A 22,408-nucleotide genomic window follows, 5' to 3' on the forward strand; every position below is an offset into this window, starting at 1 on the left:
AGGTTACTAGACTATTATGAGCCTTTAGTATGTTATTAGTTCTTTGTAAAACGCACGGTGAACAGGCGCAATGTGAAAACAATAGAATTATTATAATGTGGCTCGAAGTAAGGTTCAAATCTTTGCAAATTTGTACGGGATACAGTGAAAACGTTAAGCTACTTAAACGAAGGAAAGAAGTAAAAAGATATTTGTCGAAAACTTTTTCTCTTCACTAATGCAATGATTATGAAATATTTATTTCAATCGAGCTTGCCCAAAAGTATAATCTTTCAGTTAGTAATGCCACCTATCATGCGTTATGTTTGGGGTATTATGTGGTACTGTCAAACTCATATTTTTTTCATTTCAGGTACATCAATGGTACGAACGTATGTGCGGAAAACCAGCCGGCAAAGCTGGTGCATTGAAGACATGAACAATGCAATACAGGCAGTGCAAAATGGAATGCCGGTGAAAACGGCAAGTAGAACGTTTGCAGTACCTGAAAACAAGAACGAAGGGACAAAATTGGGCTGCTCTAATGGTCGAAAAGAGTTTAGGGAGGTATAAACCAGTGTTCACCCAGCCCCAGCAAGAATAATTAGTGCGCCACATTCTAGATATGGAAACGAGGCTTTACGGGTTGACAACGAAAGATGTGCGCTGCATAGCATACCAGTTGGCTGTGAAAAATGGAATTCCTCATCCCTTCAATGCTGAATTGAGTTTGGCGGGCGAGGACTGGCTACATGGATTTCGTCGTCGACATCCTCAGTTGTCTCTCAGAGTTTCTGAGTCAACTTCAGCTGCAAGAGCGCGTGCATTTAATCGTCCAGTTGTTGAAAAGTTCTTTCAGATTCTAAGCGAGAAATATCCACACCATAGGATTTTTAATGTAGATGAGGCTGCAATAGGGACTGTTTCGTCCAGGAATTCTGGGGTTTTGGCGCAAAGAGGAAGGCGACAAGTTGGAAGAATTGTGTCCGACGAACATGGAGAATCGGCTACTGCTGTGTTGTGTATGTCAGCTAGTGACACCTTCGTGCCCTCTATGCTGATATTTGCCCGCAAACGGATGAAAGTTGAGTTAACCGATTGGGCACCACCTGGAACTGTGTTTGCCTGCAACTCTAGCGGCTGGATGAGACTGGATATCTTTGAATCATGGTTCGAGCACTTCGTCCAGCATGCAAAGCCATCCAGAGATGACCATGCCCTCCTAATCATGGATGGACAACTCAGTCACTCCAAGAATTTGAACGTTATTGAGGCAGCCAGAGCAACTTTCGTCACCATTGTTTGTCTACCCCCACACTCCACCACAAGCTCCATCCCCTGGACGTGTCCGTCAGGTTTCCGTTGAGTGTATACTATGATTCATCATTGGAAAAGTGGTTGAACAATCATCCGGTCACACTTTTCCAGCTAAGTCAGATATTTGGAGAAGCTTATCTGAAGGCCTGCGCTCCCATGAATGCCATAAATGGCTTCAAGAAGTGTGGAATATGTCCCTACGATCCGGATTATGCTGATTTTGTTGCGGCAGAGACAACTGAACAAGCAGCAGATGCAGATCACAACGAAATGCAAATAGCAGGTCCTCCAGATGTTTCTGCAGATAATATTAGGACTACAGTATGTGTGCAGTCAACCAACAATCAAGATACATGCTTAGTCTGGTACGACACTGGGCAGCGACTCATCAACACATTTTGTTGGAGAGCTTAAGCTCCCAGATACCAGGAATGTCCCATGCAAACCAGGACCTAGTGAAACGTCTTCGTCTTGTGATACGTCATTCAGTCCCGTGTCGCCTGCTGACATTCGACCAGTTCCCAAAATGCAAGTTCGGCGAGTCAGCACCAAACGGAGAAGGGTTGGAGCTACAGTTCTGACAAGCAGTCCGTACAAAAATTCATTGGTTGATGACAAATTAAAATGAGAAGAGAAACAGAAAGTCAATTTGAAAAACGGAGCGGGAGGAACAAATGTGGTGACTCTTCTCTGAAGAACAGAAAGAAGAGGAAGCAGTCACCTGAGGACTCTAGTTCAGATAATGTTGCTGCAGATGGTGATCCAGAGTGTATTTTCTGTAGTGATACCTATCTACGTACTCTGCAAGGAGAAGGTTGGATAATGTGCCGAATATGTCAACAGTGGGCTCATGAGCAATATGCTGGCGTTGATGATGAGGATGATGAATTCATTTGTGATTACTGTAAGCCAAGCAAATGTTCGCCCAGTCAGAAAAAGCTGTATGTGTCATTTTTATTGTTTTTTACTGTCCAAGAATGATTCATTTTATTGAAAAATACTGTTAAGGTTTTAATGTTTAAATTGAAGACGTGATGAAGCTAGTTTGTTTTACACTTTAGTTGCTTGCAATAATAAAAGGGGGTCCAAAGACTTCTGACTCACCCTGTGTGTGTGTGTGTGTGTGTGTGTGTGTGTGTGTGTGTGTGTGTGTGTGTGTGTGTGTGTGTGTACACACACACACACACACACACAGGGTGAGTCAGAAGTCTTTGGACCCCCTATATATATATATATATAGGGTGTCATTAAAAGATACAACTTTTCTCAGTAACATTTTTGTCGTTGGTGCGTCATTTCAGCGCTGTAGACGTTAGAAAAACGCTTTGCCGCCTGCATCCTGGCAACCCAACACCAGATTTTGTTGCACCCTGTCGTGAATCGGCACAAACCAGGATTGCAAGGAACACACATAGTCTGTGAGGAATGACATAGCTACTACCAGCTACAGTATGTGCTGCAAAACAAAGCGAGGAGTGCGTTCAGTAACCCAGCGGAAAGTAAACCAACGATACAAAAACCTATGGGAAAACAACGTATGCAAAAGGAAATGGTTATATCGGATTTCGTCTCTTAGTCTGCATGCATACATACATATGCATGCTCTCACATAGTATATGCATATATACATACATGTGTGGTAAGTATATACAGGGTGTATCCGTACATTACTGATAACTTTCACGAAGTGTAAAAAGCAAAGTAAAGTGCTCTCCTGTGCTTAGCACCACGCCATGAAGGCGTATAGGGGGTGTGAGGGTAACGCCCCACACTTTCTTGATCCAGTCGTGAGTGGGTGTATTTGAACAAAAAAGGTATTGGCTAATGTTCTTTACTGTTTCTAAACCCCACCTTCTGAAAACAAAATATGGTACTTACCCCTATATTGACTTCCACTTCTTCTCTGCTCACAAAGATTTTTTTTAATTCCTGCAGAACTTGTGTCTATGAAAATACAAATCTGCTGCAACTGAAAATAAACCGTACACTTAGTTTCTCAAACAATGAAACAACTTAAATTTCCACTTAAATAGTACTAAAAATTAAGCAACCACAGTACAAATAGAATTTTAACCAAAATGTGGCATGGACCTCATGTGACTAGTGTCTGTGTTGTTTTATTACAATTCTTTTTTACAGTGTGATAATTACCGAAACTTAAAGTGGCATTGCTGCAAAAAAAACCTACAGAAACGATAGAAACTATATTATAAGATCCACAGTCAGTACTCCAGTGTTCTATACATTTCATTTATTTGTATGCAGTTCTCTCTAGTGGCAGTTTACTACAGCTTAAACTGGTTGTCATTTTCAATATTAACTTTCACGTGTTATTACCTATTTTTTTCAATTTTGTATTGGTCTGCATCCCTGACAATAATAAGGAACGTTTTAAACGGTTCTACAATGCATCGTAAATTATGTGTTGTAACATACATACAGTAAAATCTCGTTAATCCTGAACCCGATGAGCCTGACTTCGCTTAATCTGGACAGGCAAAAGGCAAAGGCAAAAAATAGCAGAATGCAAGGTTTTAAATGTGGCTAGAAGTCCCGCAGACTTTGTACTGTACTGTAGGCCTATGCCCTTTAAATACACCATAACAAACGAAGTTTCAATGCACTTTCTACTGTTCTTTTCGGTTATTTCAGTTAATCCGGACTTTCGTTAAACCGGTCAACTTATCCCCCCCACTAGTCCGTATTGACGAGGTTTTACTGTATTTGCAAATGAGAAGTTGGATTCAGTGTTCCAGGTTACAGTGAAAAGACTGTAAAATGAACACCACCAGTTTGCTGTGATATTACCGTAAATTTACGAATTTCTTTAAAATTCACCATCGCCAAAAAACGAGAATTGACATTCTTCTATTCTAGCTTTAAACTACTCCAACACCAATTAGCCCGTGTCCTTAAAATCAGCTTATTGAAAACATTTTCCTCATATGAACATCTGGGATGAGAATTGTTTTGTAAATTCCGCCCAGGAACTCCCCCAGCCTCTGTCAATGGGTATCTAAGTGGAAAGTTGACTGGATCTTGGTGTTGATCACATCACTTCCGCTATTAGCGAGATGGAATACTACCTTCCCACCAGTTATGAGCCTTCAAAGAAAGGTACAATGCCAAATATTTTTTTTACTCTTTTTTCTATGTGTAAGTAATCATAAAAAGCATATCCTCGTATTATCAAATTGCATATTCTACATATTTGCAAAATATCATTAGTCCATATTAATTTTTCATCAAAGGAAGAAACATAATGAAATTGTGAAACATATAGTAATCTATAGAAGTTCTGACCACGGTAATACTCTTTGCAAAACCATTTTTAGAAATTAAGCATATTGATTCCGTTGTTTCATGGTAACCACAGTGGCAAATTCAAAGGGAAATTTAGAGTATGGGGTATGAGTTATGTGTATTGAAATAGGGCAAGACCATTATTTGGTCTACCGTTCATATACGGATACTGGCACTTTCATCCCGGTTTTCCCTGTCTGTGCTTTTGCGACACTTTTCTGCCCTTAGGCTGATAGCGACGATGAAGATGAATTTTGACAAGATGAAATTGATGAAGGTACACCAACAAATCCATTCCCAGACCAGGATTCGAACCCACATCCTTCGTTAGTGGTATCATTAGTAAATCAGTACTGATTTTTGCGTGCATTTAAGAATGTGCCAGAAAACTTTTCAGTGCGTTTTGAGCAGATCCAATACATTGCTTAGAAGAGGCAAGAGTAGGAAGCCAGTAGTTTGGCAACCATAGTATCAGGAAATTAAGTGTACGAACTGAAATCTTCATGTCAGCTATAAATGACGTCACATATGATGGCCACGTAGGAAAATGGTCGATCACATTTAGTGGTCGATTATCGATCTCGCCACTGAATTTCCTGGTTTCAAATCCCGGCCTGTGAGTGGGCCTTCATCAATTTCGTCATACTTGTATCACCTCTCATTCTCATCGTCGCGCTTAGCCAAATGTTGTCTAAAAGCGACGCTTAACAACAACCAGAGAGAAAGATAGTCTAGAACAAGGGACGCTGATTGTCGTACTGTAGTTCTCCACTAGCGCATACGCAGACATCGGAATTCGACATTCCCATATGGTGGACGCCATATTAGTGGCTGCCATATTGAATTCAACTCAAATTTTTTAAATGGAAAGGGGATAATGTGAATTATCAAATCAGGCTACAATTATAAAAGAAATGCAATGGCGAATGTTGTTTCGACGTATCTTTAACCAGTAAAATGTTATCACGGCATGATTTTAACAAAGTCTTACTTTCCAGGTGCGAGAAAACAGTATCAGGATTCTCCTAATGCGCGAGAAACGCATTGCTGTCTGGGGAGAGAAGTTCACCTGCCAATGCAAATTATTTTAATCAACGGCACCCCCAACGAGACCCAGTGTTGCATGTGACAGTTGCACAGTTACATTTTGGAACATTTGAACTTTAAGAGATTTTTTAATCGCCCTATAAATTAACTGTATACAGGGTGTATCATAAGTAATAGCGCAAACTGACACAGTTGAAAATACACGATAATAGAAGCAAAAAGGTCTCAGTAAACATGGGTCTGCAAACGAGCCATTTTCGAGATAATGGCGAATGTGTGGTTACAAGCCGCCACTGAAATCATTGTTTGTAAACGTCGTCCTAGTTGGTAAAATGCTAATAATGTGTGCGAATATGTGGTTAAAAGCCGTCACTGATTGCATTTTGTAAACACCGAGTGCTTTACTCCTTGCGCGTTCCGAGGTTTGCTCTTTGTTTACAAAACAGAACATTTCCGAGAGGTGGCGTTGTAATCAAACAGGATGGATACAATCAGTACAGAGAATTGTACATGCTTGTGACCAATTCCGAAATGAACCGGCGATGTTAGAAAGAATTTCAAACTCAATGCGGAATCGCGTACAGTATTGCATCCAGATGGAACGACGACACTGAACACCTCCAGGTACGAGTGTACAGTAATTGTAACATACTAACGTTGGTTAAAGTCAGTAGAATGTTCAATAAAAGCAATGATATCTCCAACTACTTTTCTTACTCTATTATTAGCATTTTACCAACTAGGACGACGTTTACAAACAATGAAGTCAGTGGCGGTTTGTAACCACACATTTGCAATTATCTAGAAAACGGCTTGTTTGCAGACCCATGTATACCGAGACTTTTTTGCTTCTATTATCGTGTACTTTCAAATGTGTCAGTTTGCGCTATTACTTATGATACACCCTGTAGATAAACCTATCACAAGACACACTTTGGTAAATACAGAGTAACCCATGAGTCAGTTGAAATGATATATTAATTAAATACTAGTATCGCCCTGTAGATTTAACTCCTATTCATTACATATTCTTGCACAATAAACAAGGACCTGCATAAAAGGCAATGATTAATACGGGAAATAATTTTCTGCTGGAGGTCGAATGAAGCAATGGTTTGAACATACCATTGTGCATATTGAGTAGCTTCGCAGAGAATAGGGTAGAGTAAAGGTGAAGCAAGACGCCGCAGCCAACAAGCGAGCTAGGGGGAGAGGCCCCCCTCGCACGGTCCTCCCATAAACCAAAAATGAATAGGGAATTTCAGCAGAAGTATGGCAGGGCGACTACAGAAAGTCAAGAGTCCCTCTCTGCGATTCAGGGGGTTGTTCATCCAGTGCTTCCCACTTATCTGTTCAACGTTACGACTCCCAGGGGGCCAGTTTCACTAATGCAACAAGTCACGATATACCACGAGACGAGAGAGGAAAGATGGAGGGAGTCCTATTGCCGTGAACCTCGGACGGGGATGCGTTTTAGTGGCGTGTAAGGCAGTGCGTGCTTGGAAAGGGAATCGTGGCGTTTGCGTATCGTACAGCTTCCGTAGCGTAGAGAGGAGATATTTGAATTCCCGGGTCTGACTTTTACCAACCTGCAATCAACGGCAAGGTATCTTTATGTCTTATGAAAAGTCGACATCAATCTTTTCGTGAGTTATCGTCTGAGGGTACGGGCTTGCCGATGGTGTAGTGGATTTGACATTGGCTTGTAATCAGAATGTTCCGTGTTCGATATCCAGTGGATGGTTCGGATCCCACATTAAACTGTACGTCCAGTACCGATTAACTTATCTGCTTATAAAGGCTCGGTGTGATCTTTGGCCAACATCAGGGCAGCTGTTTTCGAATTTTCCCCGCTTTTCAAAAAACCGCTAGGATAATTCAAAAGTTGAGAAATTGAATATTCTTATAATTCCTTCTAGAGCATTCATGTGAATCTTCATGTCGTTTACTTTTGCTATTGTCTAGATATTATCAATAGTTTAACAGCATTTCGTAGCCACGAAACTACTAATAATGTCTAGGCAACAGCGAAACCAAGCTACAAGAAACCTCACGATAATGCTCTAGGAATTCTAAGAACATGTTACTTTTCAGATTTTGGAATATCCTAGCGATTTTTCGAGCTGCCGAGCCTTACACGTATTAGCACAATTTGAACTACATAGGATCGTGTAAAATACGTAAAAATACTTACAAATACAGATATTTTAAGTTGCTGTCTTATTTTTGAATTTGAATTAAATTTTTTTGGGTGCGTCAGCACTGAGGCTATTTTGCACCCGTCTTACTATACGGGATCCAGCCCCTTATCAGAACAAAAACAAAAGCGTGTCTGAAAACTAAAACTTCCTTACCTTGGTTAAAAGCCGAGGCTAAAAAGGGCGCTCAGTACAAATAAGGACAAAACACAGAACGACACAGAATTATACTGGCCATGGGGCCAGTCGCCAGAGCCTCGTTACTCTGCAGTCCAGGGTGTACTGCGTGGAAGTGAGGTTGACTATTGGGTGCACTACGTGGAAGGAGCACCACCCCCTTACACCCCAGTTGCTGTCTTAAGAACTATAAGACACAGTAGAGTAATTTCAAAGGAAAACATGTCGCAGTCTCGTCTCTAATTCCGAGAAGTCCTTGTAAAATTCGAGGCCAGATCCTTGATACGCTTTGTTAATTTTCGCTATATATAATGTTTTATTTCTTTTCTGTTAATTTCACAGAAATCTGTTCGATTTATTTATTTTCTGTAATATTGTGGTTTGTGTTATCAAATTTATAGTTTCTAGACTTATGTGTAATTAAAAGTGGCATCGGACGCGGAAGTCATTTCCGGTTTATAAACATTTGTAGAACTGTCCAATCTATTATTGATTCCATTGCTAGGACAACAGTGCGAAAAAAGGCGAAAAGTAAGTTGTGTTGCGTGAGATGCTAATTTTGTGAAAACACTGTTATAAAGAAAAATCCGCAGATTAATTGAAATGTGTTTGTATTTGTGAATATCGTTGCGTTATTATGCAGTGATTGTTTAAAGGTAAAATATGTTATTAAACTTGTAAAATGGCAAGAAGCTATTTACTTGCCTAATCGTACATCCTGAGAATGCTCAGTGTAGCATAACATATAAGAGAGTCCCATAACTCTACCGCACAAGGGGATTGGTCAATTACGGTGACATAATCCAGTGGCGATCACCCAAAAGGGACGTCACATCCTTCGAAACTTATCGTGAGGAGACCAGGACAGTGGTTTATGTTCACTATAGCCGAATCAGGCCCCTAGCGAGAGATAGGCCAGGAAGGGGGGCGCTGGCGGAAGCCTAGATCGGCGACATGCACAGAGGGGTGTCATTTATTCTCTTTAGACAACGAAGTCAAAATATTGGAAGGAGAAATTTACACTTGGCAGAGGTAAGGGGAGGAGAAAAAGTCGTACATGGTGTTACTCGACACTTGGTCCCACTGAAGATGTTCAAGTGATGAAGTGATCCATAGTTACTTCCTTTGGGAAGGAGGCTCACCAAGTGAAAATTGTAGATGTCACCATTCAACTCGACTGCGTCACGAAAAATCTAGATCATAAATCCTTCTCGATTTATGAAGTTGATACAAAGATACAGACTCGTCCCACCCACCCACCCACACACCCACACACACACACCCACCCACACACACACCCACACACCACACACACACACACACACACACACACACACACACACACACACACACACACACACACACACACACATATATATATATATATATATATATATATATATATATATATATATATATATATATATATATATTTAGGGCCGGATTAACCTATGGACAACTGGGGCAATTGCCCCGGGGCCCCCACCAAAAGGAAGCTGTAAAGGGCCTCCACCAAAATCATCTTTTAACCAGCTGGCTATGCTTGTGAAAAATTACATAAGAAGTTGTATTTTAAAAATAAAAAAAAACTTCAATATTGTCGTATGTCTACACTCTTCTCGATCCAATTGTAGCACAGCTCTCAGTCGATCTGTTTGTAGATATCTGAAGCTCAGTATACTTTATACCATGGATTGATTTGGCTGTGGTGTGGAAATAAGGCACACTTATTCAAACAATCAATTCTCAGATACGATTAAGATAATAAATAATCCTACGAAGTACATAACTTTCTTTCGTTAATAACATCGTATTAGAACTGTGAGTTTTTCCTCTTGACTATGAAAATGAACCTCATATCCACCTCTCGCCTAGTGAACATTTCAGAGTGGAAAGTTTTCTACCAGTGATTGATCAAATCACCTCATCACTCGCAGACAGGATTTTTCCCTATGAAACTGTCACAAAGAGGTTCAGTATTCTAAACGAACTTGCAGTGGCAACTCCATCACAAATTACATCTGCAGCTCGCGAGCTTGTGAGCATCTACGAGGAGGATCTGGAACCCTCGCTAGAGAATGAGCTGATACAGTTTGCACACCTAGTAAGCAGTAGCAATGTCATCAGGAAGACATCCCAATGGAACTGTCTATGTATAATATTGTATGTAAGGACCCGTTTCGTAGTACATTTCCCAATGTCGAAATTCTCTTTAGAATATGTTTGGTCTTAATGGTAACAAACTGCAGCACAGAAAGATCTTTCTCAAAAATGGAATTAGTGAAAAACAGGCTTCGTGCTGCCATGGAACAGGGTCGCTTATCCAATCTTTGTTTATTACGCATTGAACACGAACTTCTTCGTGAATTGGACTTCGATGATGTAGTAGATTAATTTTCGGCGAAAAAGGCAAAACAAAAGTGTGTCTACTGTAAGTGTTGAGCCTTTGGGAATTTTCTTGAAGAAACTGTAGTTACCACAATTTCCACAATGAACCTGTCGGTAATTGTCCAGTATATGGATCGTGCATATGTAGTGACATATTTACTCTTAATTGTAAATAATATCATTTATAATAAATTATGTACACAAGTACAGTCTACTGCTCAGTTCTCTGTTTCCGTCTGAACTCCCTTAGTATTTACTATATATTGTAGTTACAGTGTTCACTCTTCATGATTGTAGACATTTAGACGCAGAATTTTACCGGTGCTTGCTATAGTGCTACAATTTTCGTCCTGTAACTTTATTTTACTGCGCTATTCTCCCTGCAAACCTATCTGCGATATGTTCGATTGAGAATGACTACTGATTCTAAAATCAGGTCTACCATTTCAACTGCTGAAAATTGGTGGTTAACATATTGAGCTAATAAAGCTCCTAGTAAAAAATAATTAAAAACACAAAACATTTTGCCCAGGGGCCTCCACAAACCTTGATACGGCCCTGGATATACTTATATACTTACTTAATGCTTGCGTAATAATATCATTTTAAGATGTTCTTCAGACGCTAAGACGTAACTGAAATATCATTAAATTTGCTTAACTTTTTAAAATCAGAAATGCAAAATACGATTCTTTAAATATAACCTATAATAGTAATTTTTTAATGAGAGTTTTTCTTTGTTTAGTCATTACAAAATTTGGGCCAAGATGAAATCCAGTTTTAGAACATAATAATTTTTGCATTTTGGGGAGTGGAAGAAAATGGAATTTTCAAAGAGCATAATTTTTGTAAAACCTGATAATTATCCACGGTAGAGAGGTGAAATATGGCTCGTTTCAAATAGGAATGGATATTCAGAATCTTGTTCAGCGATAAAAATTGAACAGGGTTTGAACAGTCTGTTAAAAAATTCAGATTTGAATAGCTAAAAAAACGCCCCTTGACTGATATCTTTATTTTTTTTAATATACGAGTATTCTGTAGTTCACGTTATCTGACGTTCTGGAAATTACGTCTTAGGGTTGGCCTATTTCAGGTAAAAAAAAAAAAAATTGGACATTTAATATCACCTTTCTGGTATGGTATAATATGGTGTCTAAAATGCTTTTCAAATTGCAGTATTTACAGTTGTGTTTTCATTTATTGCTGGGCACTGCTCGTTCAAAACAAATCACGTTATCTTCTTCTCTTTAAATTCCAGCTGCCAGGTCTAGTGCCTGCGATAAATAGTGAACCAACGTTTCGCCTCAATTTTATCCTTAAAGATTCGCTGCAGGAGAGACCAAGGAAAAGGCGCGGAGAAGAAAAAAAGAAGACAAAAGAAGCGAAGAGGAAATTGCTGGCGACAATTTCTCAAAGCAGTCACCAGAGGATATCAGCGTCGGACGGCCATGACTAATGATACATCGTGTCCAATGAATTGAACGATTGGGGTTGGGGGAGGAGGACGGGGAAAGGGGGAAGGTGCAGGGGGCTACTCTTCAAGATACAGCCAATGTCCCGTTAACTAAATTGAAGAAGGCTTAGGTCCTTACGAAGCTTTAATTCTCTAAAAGAAATGCAGGTTTTGATTGGGAATCTCTCAGAGATACCATACGTTAACAAATATTAGGATACGAATAAACACGCTATTCACAATCTGTAATCTGAAACTTTAATGATGAATGTAAGTGATCAAATCATCTTTCACATCTACTTCTAAATCTTAAAAAAATACAAGGTTACTAGAAAAGAAATACAGACTTTGAACGTGTTATAGAAACGAAAGTGTTATTGAAATATATGGGAGAATTGCACAGTACCGGACAGTAAGTGTTTTTCTGTATCCCCGTTAGATATCATACACGTACAGCAATAGAAATGTAAGACACGCCTGTGTGACGCTACTGGTGCAGTTGGAGTAATCGAAGTCACAGAGTACGTGTCAACAGGCCATTGTGCTGCGGTTTCTGCACGTTGTAAGAAGAAAGTGAACAACGTAAGATAATTTGCAATAGAAAAATCTACCCTGAAGGGCGAGTTTCATGAATCGTAATAGGCATTTATTAATTTATGATTAAGTAAGATCGAAAACCATTAACAACCTTGGTCATCGTGTTAACTGTGCGTAGTCTGTGAGCGAATTTCGTAACACGTGTATGTGGCACAGTACCGGACGGTAGATCTGCCCCCAGTACCGGACAGAAGAAAGTAAGCACTATTAGTCTTGGAATTCTGTAATTGAACGCTTTTTCTTTTTTTCAGTTGGAATATCACATAATGAATGAAGAAAGAAAGGGAAGAGGACTAAAGAAGACATTAAAAATTCAATGGAGAAAGTGAGGACAAATGTATTGTCTATTAGGAACGCTGCTAATCAGTTTGGTCCCGAAAAGTACACTGGGAGACAGACTAAAGGAGTTAGGTGTTCTACACGATACACGCACTATGCTAAACATTATCTAGCAAAGGGATGACTTTTGATGAGGACTGCGTTCAGTGTCTTAAGTCTGACGGTTGAGTCTATGTTTGCACTGTATTCTTTTGGGTTGAGGATGTTGGATGAAAATGAAGTTTACACTGTATTCTTGGAATTGAGGATGTTGGATGAAAATGAAGTTAGCACTGTATTCTTGGAGTTGAGGATGTTGGATGAAAATGAAGTTTACACTGTATTCTTGGAGTTGAGGATGTTGGATGAAAATGAAGTTCGCACTGTATTCTTGGAGTTGAGGATGTTGGATGAAAATGAAGTCTGCACTGTATTCTTGGAGTTGAGGATGTTGGATGAAACTAAAGTTTGCACTGTAGTCTTGGAGTTGAGGAAGCGGCTATTCATCAAGCATGGCTATGTAAATTCTTCCATTTAATGTGTTCTCTAGAAAACAGCAGGGCCTCCCTGATGGCGCAGTGGTAGCCTTGTAATCAAGGGGTCCCGTGTTCGATACCCGGTGGAGGCACATAGCGGTTTGGATCCCGCTTTAAACTGTAGGTCCAGTCTCGATTAGCCTTTCTGTGAATAAAGTGAACTTAAATCAAAATTTCAAAATCAACAGGATACAGCATAAGACACGTTAACGTGTGGTTAACGCTGCAAATTCTTGGCCATTTGTGAGTCTCCATTCGCAAAATATAAGAATTTATGCTTGAAAAATGGAATAGCCTGAATGCATACAGCTGAGGGAACGTACATCTAGCTGTGGCTTTCCGCTTTTGTTTACCTAGTAATATACGCTCATCATTTTGGATGCCTTCCGTTGACAAGTGAATTGGGTGTTCGACTCATGATCACCCCTCAACAGAGTATGGCCAAAGCATGTGTGTTTGTTCTTTGCCATATTCAATCTAATCACCATTCAACCTCATCTTCATTACACACATTGGTCAACATTAACAGTATATAACAAAGATACAACACAATTACATCATTCTGGCCTCTTTCGCACAGACATCATGTGGGTCTACACAAACAGGGCGCAATAAAAAAGTGTAAGAGAAAAAAGCATTTCAGAACAAGCGTAATATTTTTCGTGCAGGTAATTGCGTTGCTAATAGCAAAACAATATCCCCAAGAATTTCTTTCAAATTATTTTTTCCACAGTTTAGCAATAAACAACCACACACGAACTTTTCATGCGGGCATATTTCACTAACTTTGATTACAATTAGAAGCACCTGTGAGCTATCTAGTAAATAAACATGGGTGTTAATATATATTTTCCCATGCGCAAGATGGAGATTCCATTTCGTACACAGCTGCTCCACAAACATCTTTTTTTGCAGGATATTTGCTTTTAATTATTTTCATTTTTTTTACCTTCCCACTCGGGGTTACGATCTCTGTTGCCCCGGTGATTTTTTTTTCCACGTGCACAAAATGAACACGTTCGTGTATTTGTTGTGTTTACCCTTAACGAAACCATATTTCGTATAAGTTCCTTCAGGTTCTCAAAATAGTGTCCTCTTCTCCTCCTCCGGTGTGCTTCTCCCACGAGTGAAAAGGAGTCGAACCCAGAACCCATTATCAATTTCTCAACGCGCTTGGTCACCAAGGCAACGTACATTTACTTACAAAACTATGAAGATTACAAGAGGGAAAAATGGAAAGATACTAGCTATTTATATGTATTCAATTTACCTTGCATAATTCTTTGCTACAGGGTGATTGTTAACTAAGGTGACTAAATTTAAAATTCCATATTTTTTTTTTTTTGTATCGTAGGAGCTTATTTTTATTTTTGCTTGCCATAAAATATAACTTTGACGCCAGTGCAGGAGAACGGTTGTTACATGAAATTTGGAAAGGTTTTGATGTGATGGTTAAAACTGGAAATTTCATGTAACGTTAAGGATTGGGCATCCCCTCCAGTGTGGACCGTGATAAAACCAAACTGAATTAGCATTTTAGTGACGTCACTCGATTAAAACGGCTATATAGTACACAATCGAAATTTATTTGCTTCATTTTAGAGGCAATGACTTGAATTTTCAATATGTTTCATAATGCCATCTAAAAATCTTCAGTTAGTTGTACGCTATAATAAATCCAATAACTTTTAAGTTCCTCCATTAGATTACATTAGATTAGTGTAGTGTTGAATCGCTCATTCCATTCCATTATAGCAATTAGGTCTATAAGATAGTCGACAAACATTTCCATTCCGAAAAGATTCATTACTATGAAACGTAACTGAACAATTTCAATACAGTTCAATAAATATTGCAAAGATACCAGATTGGCTTGTAAATGTACTTGCTGCATTTTGTAAGTATCCAGGATATTCTATCACATTTTAACTAATGGTAATCGTATAATAAATAATGATTAGGTGAAGTTGATGAAGGGAATCCGGAAAGGAATTCCCATGCCCAAACCAGTACTCGAACCCGAAACTCAGTGGTGAGATCGTGAGTCCATCTCTCGACCACCACGTCTATGTAAATTTACTTACCAAACCAAACTCAATTTAAAGATTTTGTTCAATTTTTTTCATATTTTGAATGAAAGATGAATAACAGGAAATGCACAGTTTGAAATACTTTCGTTCCTTCACAATTTTTTTCTCTCTAATCATTTCAGTTTTTAAAGTGATAAAATTATAAGCAAAATATTGAGTCTGAGTTTTGGTTTTAACACCACTTTATGCACAGGAAGTCTAATCGGGACTGGCGCTACTGTTTAAAGAGGGATCCGAACCACTCTCTCTCTCTCCCTCTCTCTCTCTGTGTATGTATGCTACTCTCTTTCTCCCAACCACACCGATTATCTGTTTCTCTATCTACCTCTCTCCCGGGAAAAGTCACATTGTGGTTATGATCCTACTTTAAACTGTAGGTCCAGTTTCGATTAGCCTGTATGTCCATAAAGTTGACTTAAAACAAAAACTCAATCTTCTGTCTTTGTCTCTCTCTCCCCCCCACTCTAAGTGCATCTTTCTTCCACATATACTGTCTCTCTAACACTCTAACTTCCTCGTTAGCTTTCATTCCCCCCCTCTCTCTCTCTCTCTCTGTATGTGTAGGGAGCTGGTGCCTGTTTCTCTCTGAGTATGACTTTAACACATTCCTTCTGTCCCTCTCTATAGGTGTATATTGTTTTCTCTCTCTCTTTGTATGTATTTCTCCCTTCCTCCCAACCACACTGCTTCTGTTTCCCTATCTATCTAACAACCTCTCTCTCTCTCTCTCTCTCTCTGTCGTTCGTTTCGAAGCTAAAACATCCATTTCATCCCATCCCTTTCACTTCATCGAAATCTGCAAATCCCATTCAACGCCAGATGAAGAGACGAAACTCCATTATTCCCTATCTCTCCCAGCATCCAACCAAAATTTTATCTCCATACACGTGTGCGTGAGTGTGTACATATGTGTCCGTAGTTATATTTAGAAGCCGATAGAAATTATTTGCGAGGAATGAGCAGCAAATAAATTCTGGCAAGAGAAGATAGGTTGGGTGGAGGAAAACAAAAAAAAACGTATATCGTGAGTAGAAAAAAATCATTACCAGGTGGCATTCATTAGATATCAGCAGAGGGATGCATCGAAATCATAAATTATTCGTGATAGAGAGAGTGGGAAATCGAGACCGCAAAGCTTTGAATTGAAATCCATATCTCCTAAGCGTATTGTTTTTACTAGAAACATGCCTCCATTTAACTGTTAATGATGCCACGAGAGAAATTTCGAGATAGGCGAAAGCGTGGGAGAGTGATAGGAAAGTTGCAGATAAAATATGGAACAGATGATTGAAATTCTGATATTAAAAAGAACAGTGTTATAGTGGAGGTCGACGCGTGTCTTTCAACGGACAAGAGCGCGATGACCTGTTCATAGTTATAAAAAGGTTAAAAAAAACTAAAAGTGCTCCCCCTGTGCTTTGCACCACGCCATGAAGGCGTATAGGGGTTGTGGAGTTAGGGTCCCACACGTTATTCATCACGGCCGAAGGTGGGGGTCATGTGATCAGCACCACGCCCCTGGCCGCCTTTACCCCACAGAGTTTCCTCCAAGTACCCACTTTATACGATGCTGAGTGGGCGCAAAAGCCGCTTCAACAGGTGAAAAAAATCCCGGTTCTCCCCCGCCGTGGATCGCATGGTAGTCAGATGCCCCAACGACTTTTCCCTTTCTTTTTAAAGGAATACCCCTACGTGGTAGCATCCCCCGTCATTCACCATTTTCTCAACTGTCCCACCTCGTATATTCTCGGTTTTTCTCTTACGGACAAACATAAACATCTATGTCCTAGCCGGGATTCGAACCCTGCACCTCTGGCTTCAAAGCGCGTTGCGGTGACCACTCCGCCACGGAGGCCGACTTTACTATGTGCCTCCACCGGGTATCGTACCCGAAACCACTCGATTACAAGGCAACGACGCTACCACAGCGCCATCGAGGAGGCAACGACTGAGCTACGCGGCTTATTCATAGTGGTGCAAGACAAATCATGTAATTGCGATTAGTGTTAGTCTCACTGAAGTGGATTGTTTTTAGTAAATTCCAGACATCTTTAAAAATAATAATCCGTAGCGCAACAGCCCTCTAGGGTCAAGGCCTACTACCGATAGCCACCATCGTTCACTGGCTGAAATCTCAGGAGTAAAGTTGTTAACGCTTCCCCCAAGGAGACTCGAACCTGCCTACGACCAGTAGCCAAACCGCAAAGCCTGACGCTTTAAAACGAACGACCACGGGGCGGGACGCAGACACTTTTAGCACCCTCAAATTTCATACCCACTTCTGTGATGTAGCGGTTTCAGAAACAGATTCACGATCTCGTTATCAGGATTGCGATTTCAAGTCTGACCTGAGCATGGGTGTTTATTTATGAGTATCCATTCATCAATTTCAACTAATCATCACTCATATTATCGTCGCGATTACACCAACGTTTAAAAAAAGCGACATACTACACTACGTTAAAGAAGTCTCAGGATCAACACCGCGCATAACGGTAGAGAACGGGAGAAAGCGAATGGGTCGAGCAAACTGGTGTGCGCTGTTGTAAAGGGCTGGTAGGTGCAGCCGGCCCTCTCCACGCAATCCGTTTCACAATCACGTGTTCATTGGTCGAGCTCTCTCCTGTCGCTACTTGCTCAGATGACTTGTTCAGTTTGCTCCACAGACTCCTGGGTAGAGCATACCTAGGTATAAGACAAATACAAATATTAAAAAAACACTTATATAATCATTGTCACTTTCCTACCTGCCTAGATGATACGCAACGATGAAAATGAATGAAATAGTGTTGCTTCCTGCCTCCAAATATGGTTTCCGAATTGGAACATTTACCAAATTAATTTAATTAATTAAATTAAATTAATGATATTAGCAAGATGAAACTAAAAGATTCCATTAGATGTCGCTGTCAACCAATTTAAACCAAATTTTATATTTGTCAACAAGCCTAGACATAATCGAGCTAATACTCATTAATTATTCCCTAATTTTTAAGTTAATATTAAATTTCAACGGTTCATCTTAATTAAAGTTAAAGAATTAGAAAGATATTTATGACTACAATTGTTAGGATCGGATCATTGAGCTTTAAAAATTAATTTACTGGGCCGCAGGTTCACGATCGTTGACATACCATGCCTCCCCCGGATATCGAACCCGGGGTTCGGATCCCACTTTAAACTGTAGGTCCAGTCCCGATTAGCCTTACTGTGCATAAAGTGGATTTAAAACCCCAACTCAACAACAACAACAACAACAACAATTAACGAAAACGCACGCACAATCAAAATTAACGTTGCACAGTTAATACTGACAATGAGCACCAATGTTTACATACAAAATCACTCCCGTTCACTCGAGTATCACCAAAAGACATCGAAACTGTTCTTCGGTATTCCCTTCAGATCGCCATGTTGTCGACAACTTCATTATTTGATAGTGAACATAGTTAGGTGTATACAGGTTGGTCCATTCACTTGACCTATCGAGCTGGAAGTGTTACGTCATCGATAGGAGGTCATGATGCATTTTGAAGAATCATGTCCAACTCGTAATAACAGATTTGCCTGTGACAAATTAATATTTTTATATGTTATAAACATTGAAATAACTTAACAATTCAAGAATATGAAACGTTCAACTGCAATGTAATACTCAAGGTCATTACATTTCAACGGAATCTTCAGATACATACATTTTCGTCATGATTAATCCAAGGGGTTGAAAAGCGATGGAAAATAACTAGGGCTGATCCGATATCACTTTGAACAGATGCTGACAGATTCCCACCGATACCGTAACTTAAAAATTGAAATACAGTAAAACCTCGGTAATCCGGACTAATGGGGGGATAAGTTGACCGGTTTAACGAAAGTCAGATTAACTGAAATAACCTAAAAGAACAGTAGAAAGTGTATGAAAACTCCGTTCATAGCAATAAAACAAGTTTATTATGGTGTATTTAAAGGTCATAGGCCTAAATACACTATACAGTATAGTACAAATTCTGGGGGAAGCAGAATTTCATCAGTGGTTGACTGCCTTTTCTTTGGGAAGTTCTCTTGTTAACTTCTAGCCACATTTGAAACCTTGCATTCTGTTTTTGTTTTGCTTTTGTTTGTCCGGATTAACGTGGTTTTACTGTAATTAAAAGTTGTTCAAATATATATTAATATTGTGCGTAAGTATTCCTTTCTAATTATATGCACCGATTTACCAATATTTTTACTTTGAAATATTCAAGAATATATAAGAATATAAAATTCAATGTTAAGTTATAAAGAAATTCAGTTTTTCACACAAAAATAAAAAGAAATTTCGAATTTTGCATAATTTCGAAGATAATGAGACTACGGGAAAGTGCCGTGTGGAATTTTTGCGGACCCCATGAAAGATGAAAATGCCGGAAATTATGGGTTGGTATCGGCAAATGAATTCCAACCGATTCTTTCCGTTACTGATACCACTGGTATCGGCCGATACCGATACATCGTCGTCGGCTCAGTCCTAAAAATAATAGAAATAAATAATTGCACAGACAAATCGAAACGGTTGAAAGTGAAGTGAAAAATACGATACTGCTTTCATCGCTAGAACACGTGAGAGTTGTGTATCGCTGGTTTATGTAAGCAGATCAATTTGTATGTGTCCATTGACCAAAAATTTTCACCATTTTAATTCTGCTGCTTCCCAACCGTTCATTATATCTACACGTATTGACTCGGACTCCGTTTTCCTGGAATAATCTGCTGATAAATAGTTTAAGAACAGGTTGAAATCACACAAAGAGTTTGGTGGGTAGTTAAGGAGGGTGTAGCGCACATGGTCATCTTGTAGGTTTGTCCGTGGTTCTTCTAAGAGTGACATCATTTTCATAACATCTCTGGCTGTTATACATTTGTAGCTTGGAAGCGAGTCATAACTCCCGAAGCACCCAATCAACAAGTAAACCGATGACGTCATCTGACTGCAGCACCAATCGCTAACCCTGTAGCACACGCTCTACGCTGTTGGTAGCTTCGCTAGCCAGATTCAGGCACTGGGCTGGAGATGTTCCGATTATAATACGACTCTCCTACAAGGGAATTCTAATACAGAAGCTGTAAGGAAGTTGTTAGACATATTTCTTCTCTTCTTCCTTTCTCTCTTCATCGCGATTAGCCGAACGGTGTAAAAAAAAGCTACAAGAAGAATGAATGAACGAAGCGCAGCAATCATGCCACTAATTTCAACAGAGAAGACTATTGGTTGTGTATATAAGGTACAAAAAAAACTGCAATCGGTTTGTAATCGGCAAGTCATTGTGAAAAAAGGCATGATTTAATAAACATGACTGAACAAATCAATGTTACGGAATCAATTTTAGAGCTAACTCCCATCTCAATGCAAGCCCTTGCAGCCAAGACAAATGCAATTAATATTGTTGGAAATGGGGGAACGGACGGACGTGGGACGTCGCTTCCAGAGAGATGACTCCCTGCGTCCGGAGGAAATTCAATTAATTGAGGCGCAGCAAGACAACTGTTATTTCGCAAATAGTGTGAGCGCCATGATTACAATTGTGAAATGCAGAATGGATAGCTACGTCGCCGACTTTGTTTCCCGCTCCCGGAACAAGAGAATTACCTGAAATTTGTCCTTATTAGGCGGCAGGGTCTGCGTCAGCAGACGCAAAATAATGTGGATGACGAGAAATTCAACCGAAACGTAGGGAAGTTGGAGTGTCCGTGAAGTGTTGCCAACTCTCTCACCCAAGAAATTACCAAACCTCGTGAACATGGCTTCTATGTCCTATCTCGACAATGAGGATCAGTGATTATTTTCTATTTTTGGTATTTCACGCCGCTTCCCTACCACCACTGGCTAATCGCAACGATGAGGACGAGGGATGATTAGATTAAATTGATCAATGGACACTCGCGCCAAAGCTGGGACTCGAATATGAAAACTTCGGAGGCGAGATGAAAAGCGAATCACTTAATGCACCAGGTGACGATGAATAATGATAAGGTATGATGAAGGCGCACTCGCAAAGGAACACTCATGATCAGGTCGGGACTCGAATAAGATTGTGCTGGCACTAAACGCAAGGATAATGACGCGCAGCCGGTAGCTCCTCCCTCTTGCTACTGCGCAGCCGGGCTTGGGCAGGGTTAACCCGCAAAGATACAGCTCGTCAACTCTAGGATAATTTTATTTAGGAGGCTAGAGTTGACGAACTGTATCTTTGCGGGTGACCCCTGACGAAGCTCTTCTGCGCAGTAGCAAGGGGAGGAGAAACAGGCTGCCTTAGCCACTGCGCGTCATTCTCCTCTTCGGAAAGCCGGACCCTGTGGCAGTAACAACGCCAGGGGTTCCGGGTTCGAGTCCCGGGTAAGGCATGGGTATTTGTATTTGTCCAGTGTGGGGACCCCCACACCCCCTATACGCCTTCATGGCGTGGTGCTAAGCACAGGGGAACACTTTACCTTTTTTTACCTTTACCAGATGATAAGAAACTGCAAGAATTGAAAAGTGTAAATGTGACAAAATGTGTGAATGGTGAGGGATACCCCCCTCCTTTCCTTAAAAAAAATTGTTAGCACATCGCGCTGCGACGCCAAGGGTCCCGGGTTCGAATCCCGCTCGGGCTTTGTTGTTTGTGAATGTCCATTCATCAATTTCATCATTTCATCACTAATCCCCATCTTCGCAAATTAGCCAAGAGGCACAAAACGCGAAGTAAAATAAACTAAATGAATCCTCTTTGGAGAATCTGTCGACCACCGAAACGGTGGTGGCAACTACGAAAATAATATCTATCTCTGTGTGTGTGTGTGTGCGGTAGCCAAGGTCGCCCGCAAGGATACAGCTCGTTAACTCTAGTGGTGTGCACCTTAGTTTACAATTATATTCTCCGATGAAGATGTCCTCTGTCCAACCCTGCCTTCTTACAACTTAACTATTGATTCTCGATAGCCAAAATTAAAGTTGTTCAATTCAGAGCTCTCTGGATCCCGTTC

The 22,408-nt window shown here is 40.1% G+C and overlaps 1 protein-coding gene across 1 annotated transcript; it reads left to right on the plus strand.

Annotated features, from left to right (window-relative positions):
* The first annotated feature begins 604 nt into the window (after positions 1–604).
* On the plus strand, positions 605–1,345 carry LOC145994986 (uncharacterized). Its single transcript, XM_083131520.1, has one exon. The coding sequence runs from the start codon at positions 605–607 to the stop codon at positions 1,343–1,345; it is 741 nt and encodes a 246-aa protein (XP_082987646.1).
* Positions 1,346–22,408: the final 21,063 nt, after the last annotated feature.

The sequence above is a fragment of the Lepisma saccharinum genome, chromosome 11 (genome assembly GCF_977018435.1).
Source record: "Lepisma saccharinum chromosome 11, izLepSacc3.1, whole genome shotgun sequence".
NCBI lineage: Eukaryota > Metazoa > Arthropoda > Insecta > Zygentoma > Lepismatidae > Lepisma > Lepisma saccharinum.